This window comes from Oryx dammah, unplaced genomic scaffold (assembly GCF_014754425.2).
Source record: "Oryx dammah isolate SB20612 unplaced genomic scaffold, SCBI_Odam_1.1 HiC_scaffold_19, whole genome shotgun sequence".
Classification (NCBI taxonomy): Eukaryota; Metazoa; Chordata; class Mammalia; order Artiodactyla; family Bovidae; genus Oryx; species Oryx dammah.
Genome location: NW_024070203.1, coordinates 53,895,686 through 53,921,230, shown reverse-complemented (window position 1 = coordinate 53,921,230; position 25,545 = coordinate 53,895,686). Strand labels below are relative to the sequence as shown.

The 25,545-nt window shown below is 37.8% G+C and overlaps 1 protein-coding gene across 1 annotated transcript in view; it reads left to right on the top strand.

Moving 5' to 3' along the window:
* The first annotated feature begins 794 nt into the window (after window positions 1-794).
* Window positions 795-25,545, top strand: part of IL7 (interleukin 7) — a 60,509-nt gene continuing 35,758 nt past the window's right edge. Inside the window, exons 1-2 of the mRNA XM_040261989.1 lie at window positions 795-1,643; window positions 8,112-8,245. Of these exons, the coding sequence (XP_040117923.1) occupies window positions 1,634-1,643; window positions 8,112-8,245 (144 nt within the window). The 5' untranslated portion in view covers window positions 795-1,633. The remainder of the gene's footprint in view (window positions 1,644-8,111; window positions 8,246-25,545) is intronic.

Sequence of the window (25,545 nt, the reverse complement as noted above, 5' to 3'; positions counted from 1 at the left end):
CTAAAAGAGGAATAGAAATCCAAGTTTCAGCCTTAAGCAACACTGCTTCACCCTGTATTTCTTTTTTTTTTTTTTCCTTTTTCTCTCTGCTTTCTTTTCCTCTTTTCTTTGTTCATGCTATCAAAGAATCTGAAATGCTCACATCCTCAAGTTAATTGACCTGCTGGAGTCTCAGCTGAGAACTCACAAATTCCAGAAACTTGTCCTGAGGTCCCCACACTGGGGCAAAGCCATACTCACACTACATGGGACTCTGGTTATGTCCTGGCATCAATTTCTACATTGTTCACAGGATTTGTAACCCAAGGATTCCAAGTGCAGACTCTAGAGCTGATTTACAGTAGGTTTGTGTTCCACATTTGTTTCTAACCAGGGGAGTGAATTTGGGCAGATACTTAAGGAAGTCTTAGTTCCCACAAAATTATCTACCACAGAGAAAATTTTGCCTGAGATGACATATATAAAAGGATTAGCACAATACTAGTACAGAACAAATGCTAGGTAAATGATAGCCATAATATTATTATCACTTAATTTTTACATCACCCACCTTCATTTAAGCAGGGTTTCTGCAGAATATCAGAAACTGAACCAAGACAGAAAATATCTAAATAATTCAGGTCCAGAAAAAAAAAAAGATCTCTTCTGAAAACACACAGTCACGATGGATAATTTGATTTATTAGCCAATTCAGAAAAACGCACAAGTGGGAGACATTGTTAGGAGCTATTATCAGTCTCCACTTTCTCCACCTAATTTGGGCTTTAATTTCTAGGTCCAAAGATAGCTCTTACCAGAGGAGACTCAACCCACCGTTTTATTTTCCTTTGAGATCTCACCTGGGCAGGTGCATGTACAAAAGACAGAGAGGAAAGAGACCAAGAGAGGTTAGAGAGGCCGAGGGAGTGGCCCATGGCCCTCTTAATCATTCATCATTCTTTACTTCCTTTTTTTTTTTTTTTTAAACAAGAGGACTTGGCATCGTCCACCACCACATCCGCGGCAAGAGCTGCTACGCCTCCTTCCTGGCTCCCGCTTGCAATAGCCCGGCTCCCGCCGCACACATTTGCGGCTTCTGTGGACTCATTAGCAACCGATGCTTTTAGATCCTAGTCGCCTAATTTTGCCAAGGCGGCTAGAGGTCATCTGGGAAGTCTTTTGCCTCAAATCGCCCAGAATCAGAAGACCAACTCATTCCTCCTGCGGTGCTTTGGGAATCCGCGCGCTCCTCTGGTCTTGGTCCAGGCGCACAGGAAGCGCTCGGGGAGGACGCAGGTGACCAGGAGAAGGGAGGCGGGGGGGTGCTGTGAAGGCGCCCCAGTGATTAACTTGGAGATCGAACCTGCAGACCAAGCGCAAAGTAGAAACTGAAAGTACACTGCCGGCTGATCCTACGGAAGTTATGGGAAAGGCAAAGCGCAGAGCCGGGCCCTGGTGTGTGCCGCCCCCCTTGGGATGGATGAAACAGCAGGCTCGGCGTGGGTAGGAGGAACCAGCGACAGAGACGGCCCTACCCGGCACGGACTCCCGGTAACTCCGCGGAAGAACAGGGTCCTGGGAGTGACTATGGGCGGTGAGAGCGTGCTCCTGCTGCAGTTGCGGTCATCATTACCACGCCCGCCTCCCGCAGACCATGTTCCATGGTAAGCGCTCCTCTCTCGGGCGCAGAAATTCGCGCGCCCGGCACTCCCGGGGACTCTGGGACGCGCTGCGGGGCCCCGCGCCCAGGCGCGTCCGGGAACAGCCTGGCCTTGCACTTTGGACCTGCGGAGAGCCCGGGCTCTGCCCCGGGGCAGCCAGCGACCGCGCCCGAGTACCCTGGCCCATTGCCACTTGCACCTGGCAGGCTGCGTGGGAGCCTCGGTCCCCGACGCCGGCCCTCTGTCCCCGAGACCCGGCGCTGCAGCCTCCGCGCGGTTCAGAGGTGGCAGCCCGCGCCCAGGTCCTGGGGTAGCAATGCGCTCCGTCCTTCTCCCCGAGCCAACGCCGCCGGCTGTCAACCGAGCGCCCAACCCACCCACCCCGGGCTCCTGGCCGCGCCGATACTCACCGGCGCCCCGGGATCTGCGAGGATGTGGGCTCTTGCAGCTCCAAGTCCTTAGAGAAGTGAAAGCGAAGCTCCCACGGGACACGCTTTTAAACCCCAAAGGGACAGGTCTCCGGAAAACCCCGTTTTCACCCACTTACTGAGGCCGGGAGTTTCCGACTGGGGCTGTACCGGTGTCTTTTGCTGGGAAACCAAGTGCTCCGGGCTGGCACTGAGAAGGGCCACTTTGGGTTTTGTTTTGTTTTGTCTTTTCTAAATGGGTGCTCCTTGACGGAGGCAGAATTAACAGGCATAATTCTACATTTTAGACCCTTGCTGAGACCGAGTAGACTTTACTTGTGTGGAATACGAATTTAAAATGGGCAAGGACAGAGTTGAAGCGATGGCATTAGCAGCCATATGGCTAGTATAGAGTCCAAAAGTTGACTTGGGGGGGGGGGCGGGGAAGGTGTGTTGTGGGGCTTCGGGGGAAGGGAAATGTGCTTAGGGAGGGATCGCCTGAGGAAAATTCTGCAGTTTTACAGTAAATACTTCCTCTATCAAAAGGAGATGAATGGGGAGGGGGCCAGAATAGACAGGAGGTTGTTTTCCTGTTTGATGCCTTTCCTGGCTGCACCTTTAGATTGAGGTGAGGTGAAATCGCTCAGTCGTGTCCGACTCTTTGCGACCCCGTGGACTGTAACCTACTAGGCTTCTCCATCCATGGGATTCTCCAAGCAAGAATACTGGAGTGGATTGCCATTTCCTTCTCCAGGGGATCTTCCCAGCCCAGGGATCAAACACGGGTCTCCCTCATTGGAGGCAGACGCTTTAACCTCTGAGCCAACAAGGAAGCCACACCTTTAGATTAGAAGAGCCTTTTGCCCACTCACAGGTATTCAAGCATCAAAAATTGACATAGCCCAGAAGTACCTAATCAGTAACAAAATAAAGGAGTAGGGTTTAGGGTATAGAGAATTCTTAATGGGCCTCCTCTAGAAGTTTAATATAGAATTACAAATTAGATATATTCCTGTTTTCCTTACAATGCCCACAGAGCTCCTGCAATTGCCTCTTTCTGGATGGCTCCCAGTTCTGATCCTCCCATCACCTCTGATCTAGAGCAGAGAGGCAAAACAAGAGGAGGAAGCTAAGGTGTCCATTACTGACAAGGAACCTCTGTTTCCTGAATATCTACACTAATCATGTAGCGTAAGTTATCAGCAACCAAAATACTAGAATTCTAAACTCCTAATAATAAGTACTCTGAGTGGCTATCTGCAGTTTGTTCCAATAGATTTCATTAGAGGTTTCATTACTTTTTATCCTTTCACTTTGACACTTATTTTGGAAGTTGAAGTAGTTGAGGACCTCCTATGTGGTCCTTGATGATTATGCTCTCTAGTTTTTATAATTTAATTATTTGAGGACCCAAAAATGGAATAGTGGTACAAATGGAGAACTGAGGAAGATTAGAAAGCCTGAAGAAGTTTAAAGAGAATTACACAGGGCATCAAAACAATGCTGAAATACCTGAGACAAAAATGGAAGAGGTTACTTTGTAGGACCACCTTACATGTTGATTTCTCTGTGATGTGAGATTTTTTTTTCTGGCTGGACCTGTGACACATAATCTAATGTAATAAAACCAAACAGTCAATGTCTTTTTTCCCCTGAAATAGGAGTACATGGTGCGATGTTTCCGAGCTTGGCCAAGGAAGCACCAGTGAGTTTCATGTGGGGAAAGATGGGGGTTTTGCACATTTCCCTTGAGGACACACATGCAGTTATTTTTATAGGAAGCAATGTAGCTCAGTGACTAAAAGCTTAGTTTCTAGACTTTTCAACCTGACAATCTTGGATTTGAATCCTGCCTCTTACAAAACTCGTTTTATCTGGGGAAAAATTTGGGCCCCAGATTCTCCATCTGCCAAAATGTTTAGTAATTGATAGTACTTACCTCAAGAAATGGTTATAGGATTAAATGAAATACTGTATATAGTATTATAGGATGGCTTCAGAAATGTCTTTAGCTCCTGTTTATCATAGGACTTATGGATAGAATTTATAATCCAATCAATATGTTTGTGGCAAATATTAGAATTGTTTGTGTGAACATAAAATTCATTTTAGAACCTTAAAAAGCTGATTTTCATATATGGTTATTTCCTACTGTTTATTAACTTTTTATTTATTCACTTACTTGTTTATGCCAATTGCTCATACTAAAGACAAATCTTATATATTCAGATAATGTGTTTCATTCCATCTTGAATATCTGTTGACTGTGTCTTAAAAATCCCAGTGAAAATAGGTCTATGTAATGTGTACAGTAGACAGTCAATACGCACTGATTGGTCTTAAACAGTAATGAAGATTAGATTTGAAGGATTGTAGAAACTAATTTGTTTACGTTCACTTTGACCCCATAACTTAAGCATCTGAGGATTCAATGTATTATTTGGCTTAATATAAAAACCAACAAGACTTTTTTAGACAGCTATCATTCTGGTTTAACCAAATTCCCTACTGAAAACAAATTCTCCAGTTTCAATCCCTTCAGGAAATCTAAAGAAAATTCCACAAGCCCAAGCTTGCCTTGCATTATTCTTTATGGTTTATCTTTTTTTGTAACCTAAGGGAAAGGTCAAGGTGAGGCCGGGGGGAGGGGGAGGGGGGCGGAAATAAGGTTGGTATTCTATGCATAATCTAAAAATAAAAGCAGAGTCCTTTCCTATTGTGACAACAATGTCAAAAGCAGGCTCAAACTAGGCAATATTTATATGTTACTCTTCCCTGGTGGCTCAGACGGTTAAGCATCTGTCTACAATGTGGGAGACCCGGGTTTGATCCCTGGGTTGGAAAGATCCCCTGGAGAAGGAAATGGCAATCCACTCAAGTACTATTGCTTGGAAAATCCCATGGACAGAGGAGTCTGGTAGGCTACAGCCCATGGGGTCGCAAAGAGTCAGACATGACTGAGGGACTTCACCTTCACCTTTATCTTTAACCCATTTCCACACCAAGACAAAGCCTCCAAGTCTCCCTCTGTACTTTGTGTTGCCCGAGGCTATCTAGAGCTGAGCTGCTGGTAGTGATTAAATTCCTGAGAAGTTATGTCTGATTCTTTTGTGGCCGCGTGAACTGTAGTCTGCCAGGCTCCTCTGTCCATGGGATTTCCCAGGCAAGCATAATGGAATGAGTTGACATTTTCTTCTCCAGGGGATCTTCCCAACCCAGGGATTGAACCCATGTCTCTTGCATTGCAGATTCTTTACTGCCAAGCCACCACGGAAGCACAGGGCTGACCTATTTAACAATTTAAGTCACTCAGTCGTGTCCGACTCTCTGTGACCCCGTGGACTGTAGCCCACCAGGCTCCTCCGTCCATGGGATTCTCCAGGCAAGAATATTGGAGTGGGTTGCCATTTCCTTCTCCAGGGGATCTTCCCAACCCCAGGATCGAACCCAGGTCTCCCGCATTGCGAGCAGACGCTTTAACCTCTGAGCCACCAGGGAAGCCCATTTAACAATAGTGGCAACCAAAGACACTCTACAGATAAGGCAAATATTGTTTTAGAATTGCACAAAAAAGACAATTTCCCACTAAGTAATCATTTGAAAGCATTGATAAAATACCATCCAATGACCAAATGGATCAATGTGAATTTTGAGAGCACTCATTACTGAAATTTGGAATGAAGAGGGCACAATAAGTAGTGCTCAGAAAAAATAAAACTGCCTCCTAAATCGAAGTGTAAAATGTGGATCTTTGAAATAACATTTATGTACAATAGTAAAAATGTCTCCTTTTCATTCTAATATTTAATTATTTTGTTATTATTCCTTTAAAGCTCATTTCAAGTTATATGCTGTATAAACTTTCCTTATCCTCTATTCCTCCTGAAGTATCCCTGCCAGACACCTTTAAGATGACAGAGAAAAGAAAAAGTTTGGCTCTGCACTATCTATACAAACCTAATTACAAAGTTAGGATGCTAAATAATTAGCAATTGATCATTGTTTGAGAATCTTCAGGTGGGAGAGACAATAGTAGAAGAAAGAGAGGTGGAGAGAGATAATAGAACCTGGAGGTAGTTTTCATTTAGACCAAAATGATGACATGTTATCAAAAGATTATGGGTAGGCTTCCCTGGTGGCTCAGTGGTAAAGAATCCGCCTACTGATGCAGGAGACATGAGTTCAAGCCCTGATCTGGAAAGATCCTACATGTCTCAGAGCAACTAAGCCCATACACCACAACTATTGAACCTGTGCTCCAGAGCCCGGGGACCACAACTACTAAAGCCTGTGTGCCCTAGATTTGGTGCTCTTCAACAAGAGAAGTCATGGCAATGAGAAACCCATGCTCTGCAACTAGAGAAAAGCCCACGCAACAAGGAAAACCCAGCAAAACCAAAAATAAATAGATTATTTTCTAGAAAGATTATGGGTGTTTATGATCAAATCCTGATGAAGCAATCAGCTCAGGTTAGAATCCAGACCTGGCACCTACTATTTATGTTTAACAAAAAGATTAACTACCTGGTAGGACCCTTTGGATCTTTAGAGACAGTAAGTGTAAGGCACTGAACAGTGCTTGGTACATGACAGGTACTCAGTTAAAGGTAACTAGCATCATCATCCGGAGAAGGCAATGGCAACCCACTCGTGTTCTTACCTGGAAAATCCCAGGGACAGGGGAGCCTGATGGGCTGCCGTCTATGGGGTCACACAGAGTCAGACACGACTGAAGCGACTTAGCAGCAGCAGCAGGAGCTGCTGCATCATTAATCTCCTAAGTGAATTCTTGCTCATCATGCCTACAGAAACTTAGTGTCAGAGCTTTGAGTAGATCCTGCCTCTCATTTTGTTTTTCTTACCTTGTTAAATGTCAGTGACATATGAAGATTCGATGTGAGATTCATGTTTGTTCCTCTATTGGCTATCCAGTCGACATTCTCTATTATATGGTTCACTAACAGCACATAATTTAATGAGGAGAGCTACTCACTTTTGTATGACAGATAATATGTAATAGATTATAACGTTATCAGGAAGTTTATGATATATTTGACAGTCTTTAGTTCCTTGGGTTCCAAGCAGCATTGTTTGTAATCTTAATCAGGAGTAGGCTTACATGTGAAATGTCTTGCACTCAACGAGAATAGTTAAAATTCACTGGTGAAAGTCACAGGAAATACATTGTCATCAACACTCAATAGTTTACAGAAAGATTCAAACAAGACACTCTGGAAAGCTTGTGAAGAAATAAAATAAGTCCCCATAAAACCAGATTTTAATGCCTCAAGGAATCCCTGGCTTTCTATCAGTGTATTACTATTGCCAAAAGTGATGTCATTTATAATTTCATCCCTTTTGATTAAAAAATGCCCCTAATTAAGAAGACATTTAAAAACAGATATAGATAATTAGTTAACAGGGTATGAATTTATTTATTGTTTTCCTAACATGTCAAGAAGCTAAACAGGGCTGTGTTTGAAGAGAATGTGGGTCTCTGGGTATTTAGAAATAGAAGATACTGAAAAGATAAGGAGTATTATAATATAAATGTCAACTTTGTGCCAGTTCTAGGAAAGGTAAGGCTTCTAAGGTCCATTATTAAAAAGAAAGAATATAATCATAGTGCCGTACTGTGGAGATAAACTTCCTGCAATCTTGCCTCCAGGAAACAGCTGGACATTTGATCAGCCACCAAGTTTTACATAAATATACAGTCACGTGCCATAGATCATAAACTTTCAAGAATTTCTAATTTTTAACCTATAGTTTACCTGTTTTTCTGTCAATGGAGCAAAGAGACTTTGCTGTCATCACACCTGTTCTGCACTATCCCAAAGAGTTATATCTGAATTAAAATGAAAGAAACCTAGACTCTGAAATATTGTCTTACTTTGGCTATTACATAATACTGAACTTTGGAGTTTTTTCCTGCACTCTGCAGAAGCAAGATACATTTTAAAAATTCTTAGAAATTAGTGGTCAGACCAATTGAAACACTGCCATCATATGATATAATATGACTTAAAACATTTGGCTGATTCTTACTTACTGTTGAATTCAGTTTCTTTTAGGTATATCTTTGGAATTCCTCCCCTGATCCTTGTTCTGTTGCCAGTAGCATCATCTGATTGTGATATTAGCGGTAAAGACGGTGGAGCATATCAGAATGTTCTAATGGTCAGCATCGATGACTTGGTATGTGTTTGTTTTCCTCACATTTTAACTCATTGGCAAAATTTTATATGTACTGTTGGTATGCAGTTTTATGTTTTAGTATTTACTTCTATCCTTTGAAAGACAGTGAAATAACTAAAGAATAAAATGAATGGGGGCTAACAGTATTTTTTTTAAGAGTTGGCATCATTATATCCTTTAAAAAGAATTCTTTCCTAGATCTCAGACTCGTCGATCCTAGTTCCCTTCACTACCAAAATTTTCCTGAACATAATTTAGCATAACTCTCTGCATCTCTTCACCTTCCATTGACAGTCCATATAAAAGCATTATATTGTGGGGCTTCCCTGGGGGTTCAGCTGGTAAAACATCTGTCTGCAATGCTGGAGACCCAGGTTCGATGTCTGGGTTGGGAAGATCCCCTGGAGAAGGAAATGGTAACCCACTCCAGTACTCTTGCCTGGAAAATCCCATGGACAGAGGAGCCTGGTAGGCTACAGTCCATGGGGTTGCCAAGAGTCGGACATGATTGACAGTACATATAAAAGCATTATATTAGAAGGAAAATAACAGAATATAATGTTTAAAATTTATCTTGAAGGGATTTCCCTGGCAGTCCAGTGGTAAGACTCCATGCTTCCACTACAAGGAAATGTGTTTGATCCCTGGTCAGGGAACTAAAATTGAAAAATTATCATGAAGAAAAAGAGATGGATAGTTCTTTTATTTTATCTGAATGTGTGTATTGGCATATACTTAAGCATTTTATATATATATATATATAATTTGCTGTGGTATTTTTTACTTACTTTGGACATTTTTGAATAACAGCTATTATTCTTTAGGGTAGTTTTAGGTTTACAGAAAAGTTGAGGAGAATGTAGAGAATTCCCACATACCCACTCTCCCTCTGTACAATTTCCCCTGTAATTAACATCTTGCATTTCTGTGGTACATTAGTTATAATCTATGAACCAATATTGATACATTGTTAGTAACTAAATCCCGTAGTTGACATTAGTATTTGCTTCTTGTGTTGCACAGTTTTATGGGTTCTGACAAATGGATAATATCCTGTATCCACCCTGACAGTATCATGCAAATGGTTTCACTATGCTTAAAAATTCCCTGTGCTCCACTGATTCATACTTCCCTCCCTCCTCTTAACCCATGGCAACCACAGATCTGTTTACGGTCTCTGTGGTTAGCCTCTTAAAAATGTCATATAGTTAGAATCATGCAGTTTGTCGCTTTTTTAGACTGGATTCTTTGATTTAGCAATGTGTATTTAAGGTTCTTCCCTGCCTTTTTGTGGCTTGATAGCTCATTTCATTTTATTGTTGAATAAAATTCCATTGAATGGATGTACTACAGTTTGTTTCTCCATTCACTGATTGAAGGATATGTCTTGGTTGCTTCTAATATTTGACAATTATGAATAAAGCTTCTACAAACATTCGTGTGCAGGGTTTTCTGTGGACATTCATTTTCAGCTCATTTGGATAAATTCCTAGGAGAATGATTGCTGGATCATATGGTAAGACTATGTTTAGCTTTGTATTAAACTGCCATGCTGTCTTCCAAAGTGACTGTACCATTTTGCATTCTTAACAGCAATGAATGAGAGCTCCTGTTGCCTTACATCCTTGCCAGCATTTGCTGTTGTCAGTGTTTTAAGTTATAGCCATTCTAATAGATGTTTCATTGTACCTCACTGTACTTTTAATTAGCAGTTCCCTAACGTCATATAATGTTGAATATCCTTCACATACTATTGCCATCTGCATATCTTCATTGGTGAGGTGTCAGAACTCACATCCTACCTGACATCCTAACTATATTGAATCTTACTATCCATGGTGATGGAATATCCTCCTATTTATTATTTCTTTTATCAGAGTTTTGTGCTTTTCCTCATACCAGTCTTGTTCATATTTTGTTAGAACTATACTTAAGCACAGGATATTGTATTTTGGGTAGTTTTATAAATGGTGTTGTGTTTTGAATTTCAAGTTCCAATTATTCATTGCAGGTATATAGGAGAGCAATTGACTTTTGTATATAACCTTGTATCCTCACATCTTGCTAGAACTGCTTTTAGTTCCAGGAGGTAGTATTGGTATTGTTGCTATTCTTTGGGATTTTCAACATAGACAAATAATTCATTGACCAAAATTAGTTTTTTACAGTTTAAGAGCTATAATAATGTAATAGGATGTGTTGATTTAACAGTAATCAGTACTTGAAACCCCAAATGACAAAGCAAATTCTCTCACATGGTCATAAGATGGAAATAATTGTCTAATCTTTCCCTTCCTTCCACTCAGTCTTTCTCTGCATACTCATACTGAAGGGGTACAACTCCTTGGGAAATCAGTGTCTTACCTCTTGGGGGGATACAGGAAACTCAAGATGTACCACTTCAATATATAGAACGGCTGACGAAAAATGCACACTAAATAGTAATTGCCCAGTTTTTCATTTCATGAATGGAGGGCATTTTCTGCATTAAATTATGCTACCAAATTAATATTTTGAGTCAAGCAATGGATTTTACTCTTTACTAACTTTTAAAAAGATTATTTATTTATTCATTTTAATTTTTGGTCGTACTGGGTCTTCATTGCTGCCTGTAGGCTTTCTCTAGTTGCAATGAGCAAGGGCTGCTCTCTAGTTGCAGTGCAAGGGCTTCTCATTACAGTGGCTTCTCTGGTTGCTGAGCACAGGTTCTAGGGCATGGGGGTTTCAATAACTGTGGTGCAGGCACTTAGTGGAATCTTCCTGGATCAGAGAGATCGAACCCATGTCCCCTGCATTGGCGGGTGATTCTTAACCACTGGACACCCAGGAGAGTCCCTTTACTTAATCACTTTCATTTCCCAAAGGAAAATTCTGAGGCTCAGGGTCACCCTGTTATGTGGCAGAGCCAGGATCTGAGCTTCTGCTATTCACCAGCACACTCTCCTGCCTTCCAGTAGCAATCACTGTGTCATTATATGCATTCAGCCAACACTTATGTGGAGCCTGTTATATGCCAGCTACTATAGAAAACCGTGTTGTGTGGTGGGGAGATGGGGGTGTGGGGGTGGATGCACAAATAGACCAGATACAGACCTGTCTTTTAAGGAGTTTACATTTGGTGATGGTTAAGTCTTGGTGAGAAGAATGCAAGTTGCAGCTTGAAAAGGAGTGGCTGCCATACTCTCATTTTAAACAAACTGGTTGTGAGTCAGATTTGGAAACAAAGAAATATAAACTGTGTGCTAGGAGGACTTCAATAGATCAGCTTGACACCAGGAAAGAAACCATACTGTGGGTTAATATGCTGATCTTCAGACCTTTTAGACAGTACACCATTTAGTAAAACTGTCTTAAGCCTGCACTCCCAGTATACATTTACTTACATGTTATAGCATTTGCATAGTAATTGTATACATGTTAGTAATGATATATTCCAAACAATAAAAATTTACAAAAGATGAAGAAAAAATGTAGATAGAATTCCTAAAACTTTTCCTTCCATGGTTGCAGTGGATTCTCCATTGTAGACTCTACTTTGAAAAGACCTCTAACATAGTGGAAGACACAAGTGTGTATATGACAAGATTGTGAGTTATCTTGATGTGATGTTATTTAGACATAACCAAAAGTCAACAGTGATTTGGTCATAAAATAACATTTAATTTCAATGCAAATTTTGAGAATTTACTGTGTACAACATAAGTCATTAGAAAATAAGATAGTCCTTGTTCTTCTATAATTTATGAGGATAGGGTAAACACATGTTACTGTAATAGAAAGTAATGAGTAGTGCATTACAAAGTGGTTCCATACACATTATTTGAGCTTCATAATATCTCTATGAGATGATAATAATAATAATCAGTTCAGTTCAGTTGCTCAGTCGTGTCCAACTCTTTGTGACTCCATGGACTGCAGCATGCCAGGCTTCCCTGTCCATCACCAACTCCCGGACCCTGCTCAAACTCATGTCCATCAAGTTGGTGATGCCACCCAGTTGTTTTATCCTCTGTTAGTTATAATAATAATAATAACACAAATTCAGGGTTTACTATGTGCCAGCACTGCTCTGACCACTTTCCATGTAATAATTATATAATCTAATATAATAATTAGTTAATTCCATGTAATGAGGAAAGTGAGACCTGAACCACATAGCTGGCAAGTGGCAAAGCTGGAATTCAAGTCCAAACAGTCTAGTTCCAGAAAAAGTCCTCATTATGATGAGGCAAAGCAGGCAATAGCCTGTTTTTTGTTTTGTTTTGTTTTTTGGGTGGGGGTGGGGAACACATGATAGAGAGTTATGGTAATAACATAATGAAAGAAGGGTGTCAGGAACACTAAGATGGTAACTGATCTGGTTGTATTGTAGGGAAAGGTGAAGGGGAGCTGGACAGACATTTTGAATACATCTGGATGTAAATAGAAATGATGGAAGCCATGACATAGAATCCATATAAGGTTCAGGGTAAGGGTGAGAGACTCATTTTTCTAGTTGGCTCAGAAGGAATGGAAAGTTCATAATAAATAAAAAAAGGTCCTTTTTCTATATGGTCTACTAAGTAAGGAATTTAAATTCCTAAAACTAGGATGTCTAAGTTAAATAGAATCAGCACTTTAAGCTCCTTAATACATATTACCTAATTCTTTTCCAGAAAGGGCCCACAAATTTACAGTTCTTATAGCAACATATGAGGTCATCATTTTTGTCAGCATTGAGTATTTTTATTTTTGATAATATCTAGCAGGGCAATAGAGAAACAATTTGTTTTGATTTACATTTCTTTGCTTGTGACATTGACTGTTTTTTTTTCCTGTATTCATCATTTATGTTTTTATTTTGCATTGAGATAAAATACAAAGTACTGTTAAAGTGTACAATTTAAGTATAGTCACAGGCTGTGCAGTCCTCACCATTATCTACTTCCAGAACATTTCATTACCTCAAAGAATGATAAAACCATTAGCAATAGCTTTCCATTCCTCATCACTAGACTCTGGTAGCTACTAATTTACCTTCTGTTTCTATGGATCTGCCTTTTCTCCATGAGTCATACAAATGGAAACATACAATATGAAGCCTTTTGTACTGGACTTCACTTACCATAATGTTTTCAAGCTTAACCCATAGTATAGCATGAATCAGTACTTCATTTCTTCTTATAGATTAATAAACTATTGAATGGATATGCTGTATTTCTGTTTATCCATTCATCAGTTGAATGGATAATTTTTTCCACTGTTTGGTTATTATGAGTAATGTTTCTTCAAATCTTGGTTATACAAGTTTTTGTGGAATACTCTTTGATATACACCTACAAATGGAATTTCTGGGTCATATGGTAACTCTGTGCTTAACTTTTTGAAGAAATGCCAAACTATTTCTCAAGTGACTGCACCATTTTACACTCACATCAGCAGTATTTAAGGATTCCAAGTCTCCTTGCTGTCTGACTTTTTTACCATAGTCCTCCTAGTGGTTGTGAAGTGGTATGTTGTTGTTCCTTTGATCTATATTTCACCGATGACTAATAATGTCAAGCATCTTTCCAGTACTGACCATGCTTCTTGGCCATTTGTGTGCCTTCTTTGAAGAAATTTTTTTTTAATGTTTGCTCACTTTTAATTGGGTTGTGTTTTGTTTGGCTGTGAGAGTTTTTAAAATATATTCTGGATACTAGATGTTATCAGATGTGCAATTTGCAAATATTTTCTCCCATTCTTTGCATTTATTCTCCTTTCTTTATGGTGTCCTTTATGGCACAAAAGTTTATCTTGATGAAGTTCAACTTACTTATTCTTTCTTTTTTGGTAATACCTTTGGTAGCATAGTTAAACTATTACCTAATCCAAGATCACAAAGATTCACATTTATGTTTTTTCTAAGAACTTTATAGTTTTAGTTCATATTTAGGTCTTTGATCTGTTTTTAGTTAATTTTTGTATATGATATGAGCTAGGGAGTCCAATTTTATTTTTTTCCAGTTGTTCTGCACCTTTTGTTGAAAAGACTATTTTCTCCCATTGAATTATCTTAGCACTTTATTGAAAACCAGTTGTATTAAAATGTATAAGTATACTTTAAACTTCTAATTCCATCCCATTGCTTATATGCCCATCTTTATGTCAATACCACACAGTCTTGATGACTGTAGCACAGTAGTTAGTTTTAAAATTAGAAGTGTGAGTCTCCAACTATGTTCTTTTTTGAGATTGTTTTGGTTCTTATGGATCCTCATCACTTATTTAAGTCTGTTGTTGATATTTATTCTACTTTTCTAGGGATTCTGTTGTTTAAAAGCTTTAGAATTTAAATGTAGTACAAAACTCTGGTGATGCCATCCCTCTGTGCAATAATTATACAGCATAACTCCACACACCTGTAATCATGGCCATGTCAGTGGTATGGACAGAAGAGATGACAATAGACAGGATGGAGACTGGTTTAAGAATATCTTCTTCCTTATAGCCCTCAAGATCCTTTGCCATTCTCCTACTGGCTATCATTCGGTAAGAGATCATTATATAAGTATGATAACTTTATGACTATCATATTTGTTGAAAACATTTCCCAGTTTACATTTACTTTTTATCTTGTTTTTTTTTTGATATACAGATTTTATTTTATGTAGCCACAGCTATAAAAATAGGATTACCTGTAAATTAGGATATAATAAGGGCACCAAAGTGGAAGCTGCCATTTCACATTTTAAGGAGAGAAGACAATCAAGTCTTCATGGAACTCTTCACTTTTTTTCTCCTGATTTTTTTTTTTAAAAGACAACTTTTTAGAGCAGCTTTAGGTTTACAACAAAACTGAGAAGGAGGTACATTTTTCTTATGTACCCAATCCTCCCACCTATATATATAGCCTCCCTTATTATCAACACCATTCACTTTTTATGAAACACAACTTTTATGAAGGATGCACCTACATTGACTCATCATAACTGCCCAAAGTCCACAATTTCCCCAGGGTTCACACTTGTGTTGTACATTCTATGGATGTGGAGGAAGCATAATGGCATATATCCATCACTGTACTATCATACAGAGTATTTTCACTTTTCTAAAAGTCCATTATGCACTGCCTATTTATCCTTCCTCCCCCACCAACCTCTTGCAACCACTCATCTTTATATTGTTTCCTTTGCTTTGCCATTTTGAGCTTTATGCCATCTTTCCCAATCTGTATACCTTTTATTTCCTTGCCTTATTGCATTAACAAGGACTTATTGAATAAGCAAGGACTTTCAATACAATTTTGAAAAGAAGTGGTATGACAGGCCATCCTTGCTTTTTACCTGATCTTTGTGGGAAAACTTCAAATTCCTCACTGCTAAGTAAGACATTATTATCATTGTTGTTGTTTAGTCGCTAAGTCATGTCTGACTCTCGAAACCCCATGGACTGTAGCTAACCAGATTCCTCTGGCCATGGAGTTTTCCAGGCAAGGATACTGGAGTCGGTTGCCATTTCCTTTTCCAGGGGATCTTTACCACCAAGGGACCAAACCTGCATATCCTGCATTGCAGGTGGATTCTTTAATCTACTGAGCCACCAGGGAAGCAAGCAAGCCATTAGCTGTAGTGTTTTTGTGTAGTCTTTATCAAGGTGAGGAAGTTCCCTCTTTTCCTAGTATATTGAGAGTTTTTTTTCTCATGAATGGGTATTAGATTTTGCCAAATGCTTTTTTTGCATCAAGTGATAGGATCGTGTGATAAAAAAAAAAAAAACTGTACTGATGTGGTAGATTAAATTAATTGATTTTCCACTGTTGAATCAGCCTTGCCTGCTTGGAATAGACCCCTCTTGGTTGTGGTATATAATTCTTTTTGTATTTTACTAGATTTGATATGCTAATATTTTGTAGAGGATTTTTGCATCTGTGTTGATGGAAGAATCTGGCCTGTAGTTTTCTTTTCTTTTTTTCCCCTTTTTCTTGTCTTTTTCTGGTTTTGGTGTTAAAGTAACGGTATTCTCATGGACTGACTTAGGATGCGTTCCCTCTCCTCTGTCCTCTAAAAGAGATTGTAGAGAATTGGTCTAATTTCTTTCTTAAGTGTTTGCTAGAATTTATCAGTAAACCCATCTGGACTTGGTGTTTCCTGGCTTGGAATGTTATTAATTACTAATTCAGTTTCTTCAATAGACATAGGCATATTCAGATCATCTATTTCTTCTTGTGAGTTTTGGTCATACATAATTCTTTTTCTGTTTTATATTATTTTTTAGAACTTCTTATTTTGAACTGGGGTATAGCCAATCAATCATGTTGTGATAGTTTCAGGTGAAGAGCAAAGGGACTCAGCCACACATATACATGTATCCATTCTCCCCCAAACCCTTCCTCTCCCATCCCGGCTGGCACATAACATTGAGCAGAGTTTCATGTGCTATACAATAGGTCCTTTTTGGTTATCCATTTTAAAAATATCAGGGTCACAAATAATTCTTGAATGTTAAAACACATGTAGGTTTTACCAAAAGGAATAGAACATGCTTGGGGGGCTCCTCTATGGAGGGGATGGATTACCTTGCAAATGAATATAATTAAGAAACCAATTGCATGGTGTGGTTGGATTGTAGGATGCAAGACAAGAACCAAATCCTCAGAGACAGCCTGGACCACTGAGTGCTGGGTTCATTATACAAAGGAGTTTGGACCTCTTTTCTAACCATCCTGACGTCCTTGGGGAATTTGGAGAGGAATAAAAGACACTGAATATAAGCACCACAAGAATAGAAATCTTTGTCTTTTGTATTCACGGCTATTCCCTGAAGGCCTAAAACTCTCAGTAAATACTTGATGAATGAATGGAGAATGAAATAACATCATCAGATTTATATCTTATAATTTTTTTCTGGCAATGTAGATAATTTGTAGGTTAGCATGGAAAGCAAGGAGAGAGTGTGGAACAACTTCAGAGAACTTTAGATAAAATTGTTGATGACTGTGGAGCAACACAGTGATTTATAACTTTAAGGTACTTGAGGTGAACTGAAAAGATTGTTAAAACATAGATTGCTGGACCTACTCCCAGAGACTTTTTAAGGAATTTTGATCTGGGAATTCCACTGGATAACTTCATTATGTCCTTGCCTCGTATGGAAAAATTTATAAACTTAAAGGAAAAATTAGAATAGTACCCTGATATTAGTCTGGTACTTAAATTCTATTGCCTCAGATCTCGAAAGGCATATTTCGCTCTGTGGGTATCAGCTCCTATGAAGTTTGTTTCTTTTTCAGTGTTTAATTCAACCACAGTAACAAAAATAAGTAAATAAACAACACCACATCATAAATTCAATTAGCTATTATTTTAAGCTTCCTTGGTGGCTCAGATGGTAAAGAATCTGCCTGCAATACAGGAGAAATACATTTGATTCCTGGGGTCAGAAGGAAATGGCAACCCACTCCAGTATTCTTGCCTGGAGAATCCCATGGACAGAGGAGCCTTTTGGGTGACAGTCCATGGGGTCGCAAAGAATCAGACATGACTGAGTAACTAACACTTCCTTCCTCATTTTATTTTAGCATCCATGATTAAGCATCTATTTTATGGATAAATCAAGCAATCTTCTGCAGCAAGAAAAAATATCCTTTCATTGATAGCCTTGAGTAGATTGCTTTTCAGTGAATTTGCATTGCAGTGCAGTTCAAGGGACACCGAGTGAAGGATCAGAAGACCTAAATGTGTTACTGGCTTTACTATTAGCAAGCATTGTGATCTTGGAGGGCTTCCCTGATAGCTCAGTATGTACCGAATCCGCCTGCAATTCAGGAGACCCCAGTTCAATCTTGGATACCTCATTTAACCACTTGGGTACTTTCCAATCCCCCACAAACTATGAACCTTGAATTATCTCTGGGGTCCATCATAGTGCCCCAACTTTTTGAAACAGGGAACAAAAACCACATTTTACTTTCTTCTTTCTTTTCTTCCCTTCCTTTATTACTGGCCTGAACAATTGATTGTTTTCCTCCTTTTATAAACATGTATCAATCTTCTACTATATGGAATGTTCTGTATCAAACATTATACCTCTAAATTAATAATATTAGTAATAATTAATAAGCTGTCTGTCTCTAATCTACATGTAATCAAGGACTGGAGTGAAATGTATTCATCAATTTATAAAGCAATAAATAAACCATATTGGAGAAGAAAAGATGATCCTTTCCCCATTGACTAGTCCTAATACTCTTGTAAAAAGCCAATCAGTTGATCACATGTGTGGCTTATATTTCATTCATAGATACACATTTATGCTGGGCCAGTACCAGACTTTTATTACCATTGCTTTGGAGTAAGTTTTGAAAGCAGAAAGTGTGACTCCTTCTGGTTTGTCTTTCTTTTAGACAGTTTTGACTGTTCAGTCCCTTGCAATTTCATATGAATTTTAGAATCAGCTCATTAATTTCTGAGAAGTAGTCAGTTGGGATTCTGCTAGGGACTTTGCTGCACCTATAAATCAATTTAATAGGTATTGTCTTTTTAACAATACATAATGATGCCTCTGACCCATGAATATGGGATGTTTTCCCATTTATTTAGATCTTTAATTTCCTTTAACAATGTTTTGTAGTTTTGAGGCTGTAAGTTTTAAACCTATTTTGTTAAAAATTATTTCTCAGTACTTTATATATCTTTGATGTTATTGTAAATGAGATTGTTCTCTTAATTTTATTTAAAAATTGTCTGTGAGTCTTAACTGTGCTTCTTATAACTAAGTTTTTGTCTTAGTTCCTCATACAACACTATAGGTATCGATATTTTAAGGACAGTTTGATTCATCTTTGCATTGCACAGAATGCCCAGCAAAAGTATCTTTCACATTGTAGTTTTTCATATAAATAATAATATGAATTGTAATAATATATTGGGTTGACCAAAAAGTTCAGATTTTTCATAAGATGTTACAGAAAAACCCAAATGAACTTTTTGGCCAACCTTATATAATACATAACTTATGAACTGTAAATCAACACCATAAGTTAATGGAAACTCAGAACTTGCTTCAAATATGCTAAGAAGTCTTTTTTCTTGACCACCTGTTTGTTTAAAAATTTCTTATGAATCAAATGTCAAGTATTTTTCTGATATCCAGTATAAGCTAGTTTTTTACATTATACAGCATTATTTTATCCATTAAAAAATTGTTTTGCCTAAACATGACTCATAGGATTGAATGATGTGACTCTTAGTCACCAGAACAGCATCTGGTTAAAAATATAAAGGCTGCTAAATATGGCCAAATACTTTCTAGGAATGATTCAGCCTAATTGCAGCCATATAAAGGATTGTCCTTTAAATTATTAAATTATATAATCTAATGACTAATAATTGGCTTTTATCATTTCTAATATCATTAACACTGTCTCTTTCTCTATTCCAGAGGTCCTCACAGATTTAAATTTCATAGATAACTCTCAAATCTACCCTCAAGTCTACACCTATCTCGTGAACTTTAGAATCATTCAATTCAAACACCATAGAAATCTCCACCGAGATATACTGTGACACAGTGGAAGACTAACTATCATTACTTTTAGCCTGCTCCCCCTTCTACATTCTCTGTCTTAGGGAACAGGATTTGCTCAATTATTTAGTCATCAAAGCCTGGAATCACTCTTCAGACCTTTGCTCCTTCATTTCATCCATCATTAAATCCTAGAGAGTAGTATATCTCCTTAACACCTGTAAAAGTCAAGTCAGTCACTCTATGATTTCTACTCTCTTAGTCTTAGTTCAGGGCTTCCCTGGTGGCTCAGACAGTAAAGAATCTACCTGTAATACAGGAGACCTGGGTTAAATCCCTGGGTTGGGAAGATCCTCTGGAGGAGGGCATGGCAACCCACTCTAGTATTCTGGCCTCGAGAATCCCCAAGGAGACAGGAGCTACAGTCCATGGGGTTGCAAAGAGTCAGACAGGACTGAGTGACTAAGCACAGCACAGTCCTTGTACTACTTCTATAGCGTTCAGGTAGGCCCCTGGCTCATCTCACCACCTTTTGCGTGCATCCATCTTCTTCACTGCCATTTGAGTTATCTTTCCAAAATTCAAATCTCTCTCCTTTTCAAAAACCTTAATTTTTTAAAGTCTCACTCCCCTAATACCAATCCTACAATTGATTGGTTTGCTAACAGAAGTAGCTAAGAAAATAAATGATCAAATTCTAGTCAAATATTATTTGAGAAATAGTCCAAATAGATTATGCTTGCTTGCATGCTAAGTGGTTTCAGTTGTGTGTGACTCTCTACAGCCCCATGGACTGTAGCCCACCAGGCTCCTCTGTTCATGGGATTCCCCAGGCAAGAATACTGGAGTGGGTTGCCATTCCCTTCTCCAGGGGATCTTCCAACCCAGGGGTCAAACTTGCATCTCTGGTGTCTCCTGCATTGGCAGTTGGGTTCTTTACCACTAGCACCACCTGGGAAGCCCACATTATGTTTAAATAACTATAATTAACAGAGAAGCTATTTAAATTGACTAAAGTAAAAATTAAAGTAGTTCTTTATTAATTGAGTTATTCTAGAAGATTAAAAAAAATTCTTGTGTATATAATTTAGCAGCAGGACTGAATCTGTTACAATTTAACAGGAAAAGTAAACTTTTAAGAAGTAAGTTATTTTTTGTTTTATTAATGACTTTTTAAAGTTGTAAAGATGATATAAAAATACACCAATTAGAGAGGGACAGTTAGAAGTTTGGGGTTGACATGTATATACTGCTATATTTAAAATGCAAAACCAGCAAGGACCTACAGCATAGCACAGAGAACTCTGCTCAATATTATGTAACAACCTAAATGGGAAGAGAATTTGAAAAACCATAGATATGTGTGTGTGTGTGTGTGTGTTAGTCACTTAGTTGTGTCTAACTCTGTGAACCCATGGACTGTAGCCCACCAGGCTCCTCTGTCCATGGAATTCTCCAGGCAAGAATACCAGAGTGGGTTGCCATTTCCTTCTCCAGGAGATCTTCCTGACCCAGGAATCGAACGCAGGTTTCCTGCATTGCAGGTAGATTCTTTACCAGCTGAGCAATAGGGAAATACAGATACATGTATATGTATAACTGAATCACTTTGCTGGACATCAGAAACTAACACATTGTTAATCAACTATACTCCAATATGAAATAAAAGTAAAATAAAATACATCAATTAAAAGACTCTCTGAGTAGATAGAAAAAAAAAATGAAACCCAACTATATATTGTCTACAAGAAACCCACTTTAAATGGGTAAAGACACAGATTAAAAGTGAAAAGATGGAGAATGATATGTCAACACTAATCAAAAGAAAGCTGAAGCAGCTATATTCATTTCAGGCGAAGCAGATTTCAGAGCAAGGAATATTCTCAGGAATAAACAGGGCATTACATAATAATAAAGGGGTCAGTTCTCCAAGATAACATATTGATTCTTAATGTGATTGTGCCTAACAGCTGCATTGAAATCTTGGGAGCAAAAACTGATAAAACGTAAGAAGAAATAGATAAATCCACCATTATAACTGGAGATTTCAAAACCTCTGTAGCACTAACTGACAGATTCAGCAAGCAGAAAATCAGTAAGAATATAATTGAACTAAAAGCATAGAAAACTAACCAAACCCAATTGATGTTTGTAAAATATTAATAATTCATTCAACAACAACACAATACACATTACATGGAAGCTAACATGGGATTTTCAATAGGGTTGAAGACATTTTGAGTCAAAAAATATACCGTAACAAGTTTTTTAAAAATACAAATGATGAAAACTATGCTCTCAAACCAAAATGTAATTAAACTGAAAATAAATAACAGAAACAGAGATGGAAAGTACCCAAGTATTCAGAGAATAAGAAATATACTTTTAGATAGCACATGAATCAAAGAAGAGATCACAAGAGAAATTTTAAAATATTTTAATCTTAATGAAAAGAAAATACAGATTAACGAAATGTGTGGGGCACAGTAAAAACAATGCCTAGAGCACTGAATGCTAATATAGAAAGAAGAAAGATATAAGATAATCCTCTAAGCTTTCATATTAGGAAAATAGAAAAGAGAGAACAAACATAAATAGCATATGATATCACATACATGGAATTTTAAAAAAGGGTACAAATGAACTTATTTACAAAACAGAAATAGAATCATGGATGCAGAAAACAAACTATGGCTATCAGGAGATGGGGTGGGGGGATAAATTGAGAGACTGGGACTGAAATATACTCACTACTACATATAAAATAAATAACTAATAAGAACCTGCTGTATAGCACAGGGCTGCTGCTGCTGCTAAGTCACTTCAGTCATGTCTGACTCTGTGCAACCCCATAGACGGCAGCCCACCAGGCTCCCCCATCCCTGGGATTCTCCAAGCAAGAACAACTGGAGTGGGTTGCCATTTCCTTCTCCAATGCATGAAAGTGAAGTCGCTCAGTTGTGTCTGACTCTTAGCGACCCCATGGACTGCAGCCTACCAGGCTCCTCCACCCATGGGATTTTCCAGGCAAGAGTACTGGAGTGAGTTGCCAGTACCTTCTCCAGTATAGCACAGGGAACTCTACTCAATACTCTGTAATGGCCTATATGAGAAAAGAATATTTAAAAAAGAGCGATGTGTATATATATATATATATATATATATATATGTATAATTGATTCACTTTGCTGTATACCTGAAACTAACACAACATTGTAAATCAACTATACTCCAAAAATTTATTTTTATTAAAAAAATAAATTAATCAGAAGAAAAGAATTAAAATTTAGAGAAAAAATTGAAAACAAAAAATTAATAGAGAAAATAATGAAACTGATATCTGGCTGTTTGAAATGAATAAAATTAGTAAACCACTCTCTAGTCAGGCTAGCTAAAAAAAATAAGAAAGAAGATGCAAATTACTAATGTTAGAAATAAGAGGGATCATTACTACTAATTCCATAGCTATTAAAAGAATAATAAAGGAACATTACTGTGCTGGTTAATTTTATGGGTCAAATTGGCTAGTCTCTGGCACCCATCTGCTTGGTCAAGCAGCAGTCCAGATGTTGCTGTGAAGGTATACTTTAGATGATATTAACATTTAAATCAATAGACTGTGAAGAAAACAGGTTAAGTTACCTTCATGGTGCAGATGATCTCATTTGTTATGGACCGAATGCCTATGTTATTCCCAAAATTAATATAGTGAAGCCCTAAACTAAACTGTGATGGTACTAGGTGGGGACATCAGGAGGTAATTTTACATGAGATTTATGAGAGCAGACTACTCATGATGGGATTAGTTCCCTTATAAGAAGAAGAGGGCTCCTCAGGTGGCGCAGTAAGAATCCGCCTGCCAACGCAGGAGATGCAAGAGACGCGGGTTCAGTCCATGAGTCAGGAAGATGCCCCGGAGAAGGAAATGGCAGCCCACTGCAGTGTTCTTTCCTGGGAGACTCCCATGGACAAAGAAGCCTGGGGGTCTACTGTCCGTGGGGTTGCAAAAGAGTCAGGCAAGACTGAGCTATTGAGCACACACACACAAGGAAAGAAACACCAGAGCTTTCTCTCTCCAACATGTGAGGACACAGTGAGAAGATTATCCTCTGAAAGCCAGAAAGGTTCTCACTGGGAACCAAAAGCCTCCAGAACTGTGAGAAATAAATATCTGTTGTTTAAGCCACCTATTCTGTGGTATTTTAATATAGCAACCTGAGCAGCGTAAGACATCAGTCAGTCTCTTGAAAGCTGTAAGGGTAAAAACCGTGTTCTCCATGTAAGAAGGAATTCTGCTTTCAGACGCCTTCAGATTCAAGCCTGAAACATTAGCTTCCTTGGACCACCAGCCTACTGACCTATCCTGCAGATTTTGAATTTCCCAGTTCCCAAAATCACATTACTTAAAAAAAAAATATATATATATATATATATATATATATATATGTGTGTGTGTGTGTGTATATATATACACACACACATATAAATGTATATATACATACACACATATATGCATATATAAATATGTATTTAAATATCATATATAAGTATATATACATCTATGTATAAATATATGTGTAATATATGTATAATACATATAATTAAAAGACATAAGTAACCAAAACTCACACATGAAGAAATAGATGATATGGATAGGTCTATTTTCTCTATGAAAGTAATTGAATCAACAATTAACAACTTTCCAAAACAAAATTCCAGGCCCAGATGGTTTCACTGGTGAATTCTACCACATACTTAAGAAAGAAAGGATATGAGTTCTATACAAAGTCTTGCAAAAGTAGAAATAGAGAGACTGTTTACTAACTTATTTTATGTGGCCATCATCACCCTAAAACCAAAACCTGATGATGGCCTAACATGATAGGAAAGCTCCAGATGAATATTTCTATGAACATAGGTGGGGAAAAAAACCTCAACAAAATTTTAGTAAATTAATTTCAACAATGCATTAATTATGCAACATGATTAATTGGAATTTATTTCAACTATGTATGTAAGATTGGTTTAGTATTTGAAAATCAATTAATTTTCATCAATAACATCAACAGGCTAAAAACAATCAAATCAATAAATGCAGAAAAAGGATTTCACAAAATCTAACAGGGATTCATTATAAACACTTTCAGCAAACTAGGAATAGAGAGGAATTTATACAACCAATAAAGTTTATTTACAAAAATCCTACAGCTAACACCACACTTATTTGTAAGAAACTAGATGCTTTCTTTTAAGTCTAAGAACCAGTTAATGTTTACCTCTCTTATTCAACATCATTTGAGAAATCTACCTAATCCAATAAAAAGAGAAAAAAAGTAACACAGATACAGAAGGAAAAAAGGAGTTTTGTTTCTAGATGACATGACTGTATTAATAAAAAATTCAATGGAATCAACAAAAGAATTCATGAAACTATTAAGCAATTATATGAAAGGTAAGATTACAAGGTACAAGGTTAATTACAAAAGTCTATTGTTTTTTATATACCAGTAATGAACAATTGGCATTTGAAATTAAAAACACAACACCACCTACATTAGCATGAAAATGAAGTAATCAGGTAAAAATAAGTACAATAATGAAATAGGTACTATGTGTGTATATATATATATATATATATATTCTGTATGTATGTATATATATGTATATATATATAAGAAAAACAATAAAACTCTGATGAAAGAAATAAAAAAGAATTAGATAGAGAGATATTCCATATTTATCAATAGGAAGACTTACTATATAGGTACTATATAGGTACTTACTATATAGGTACTTACATATAGGTACTTACTATA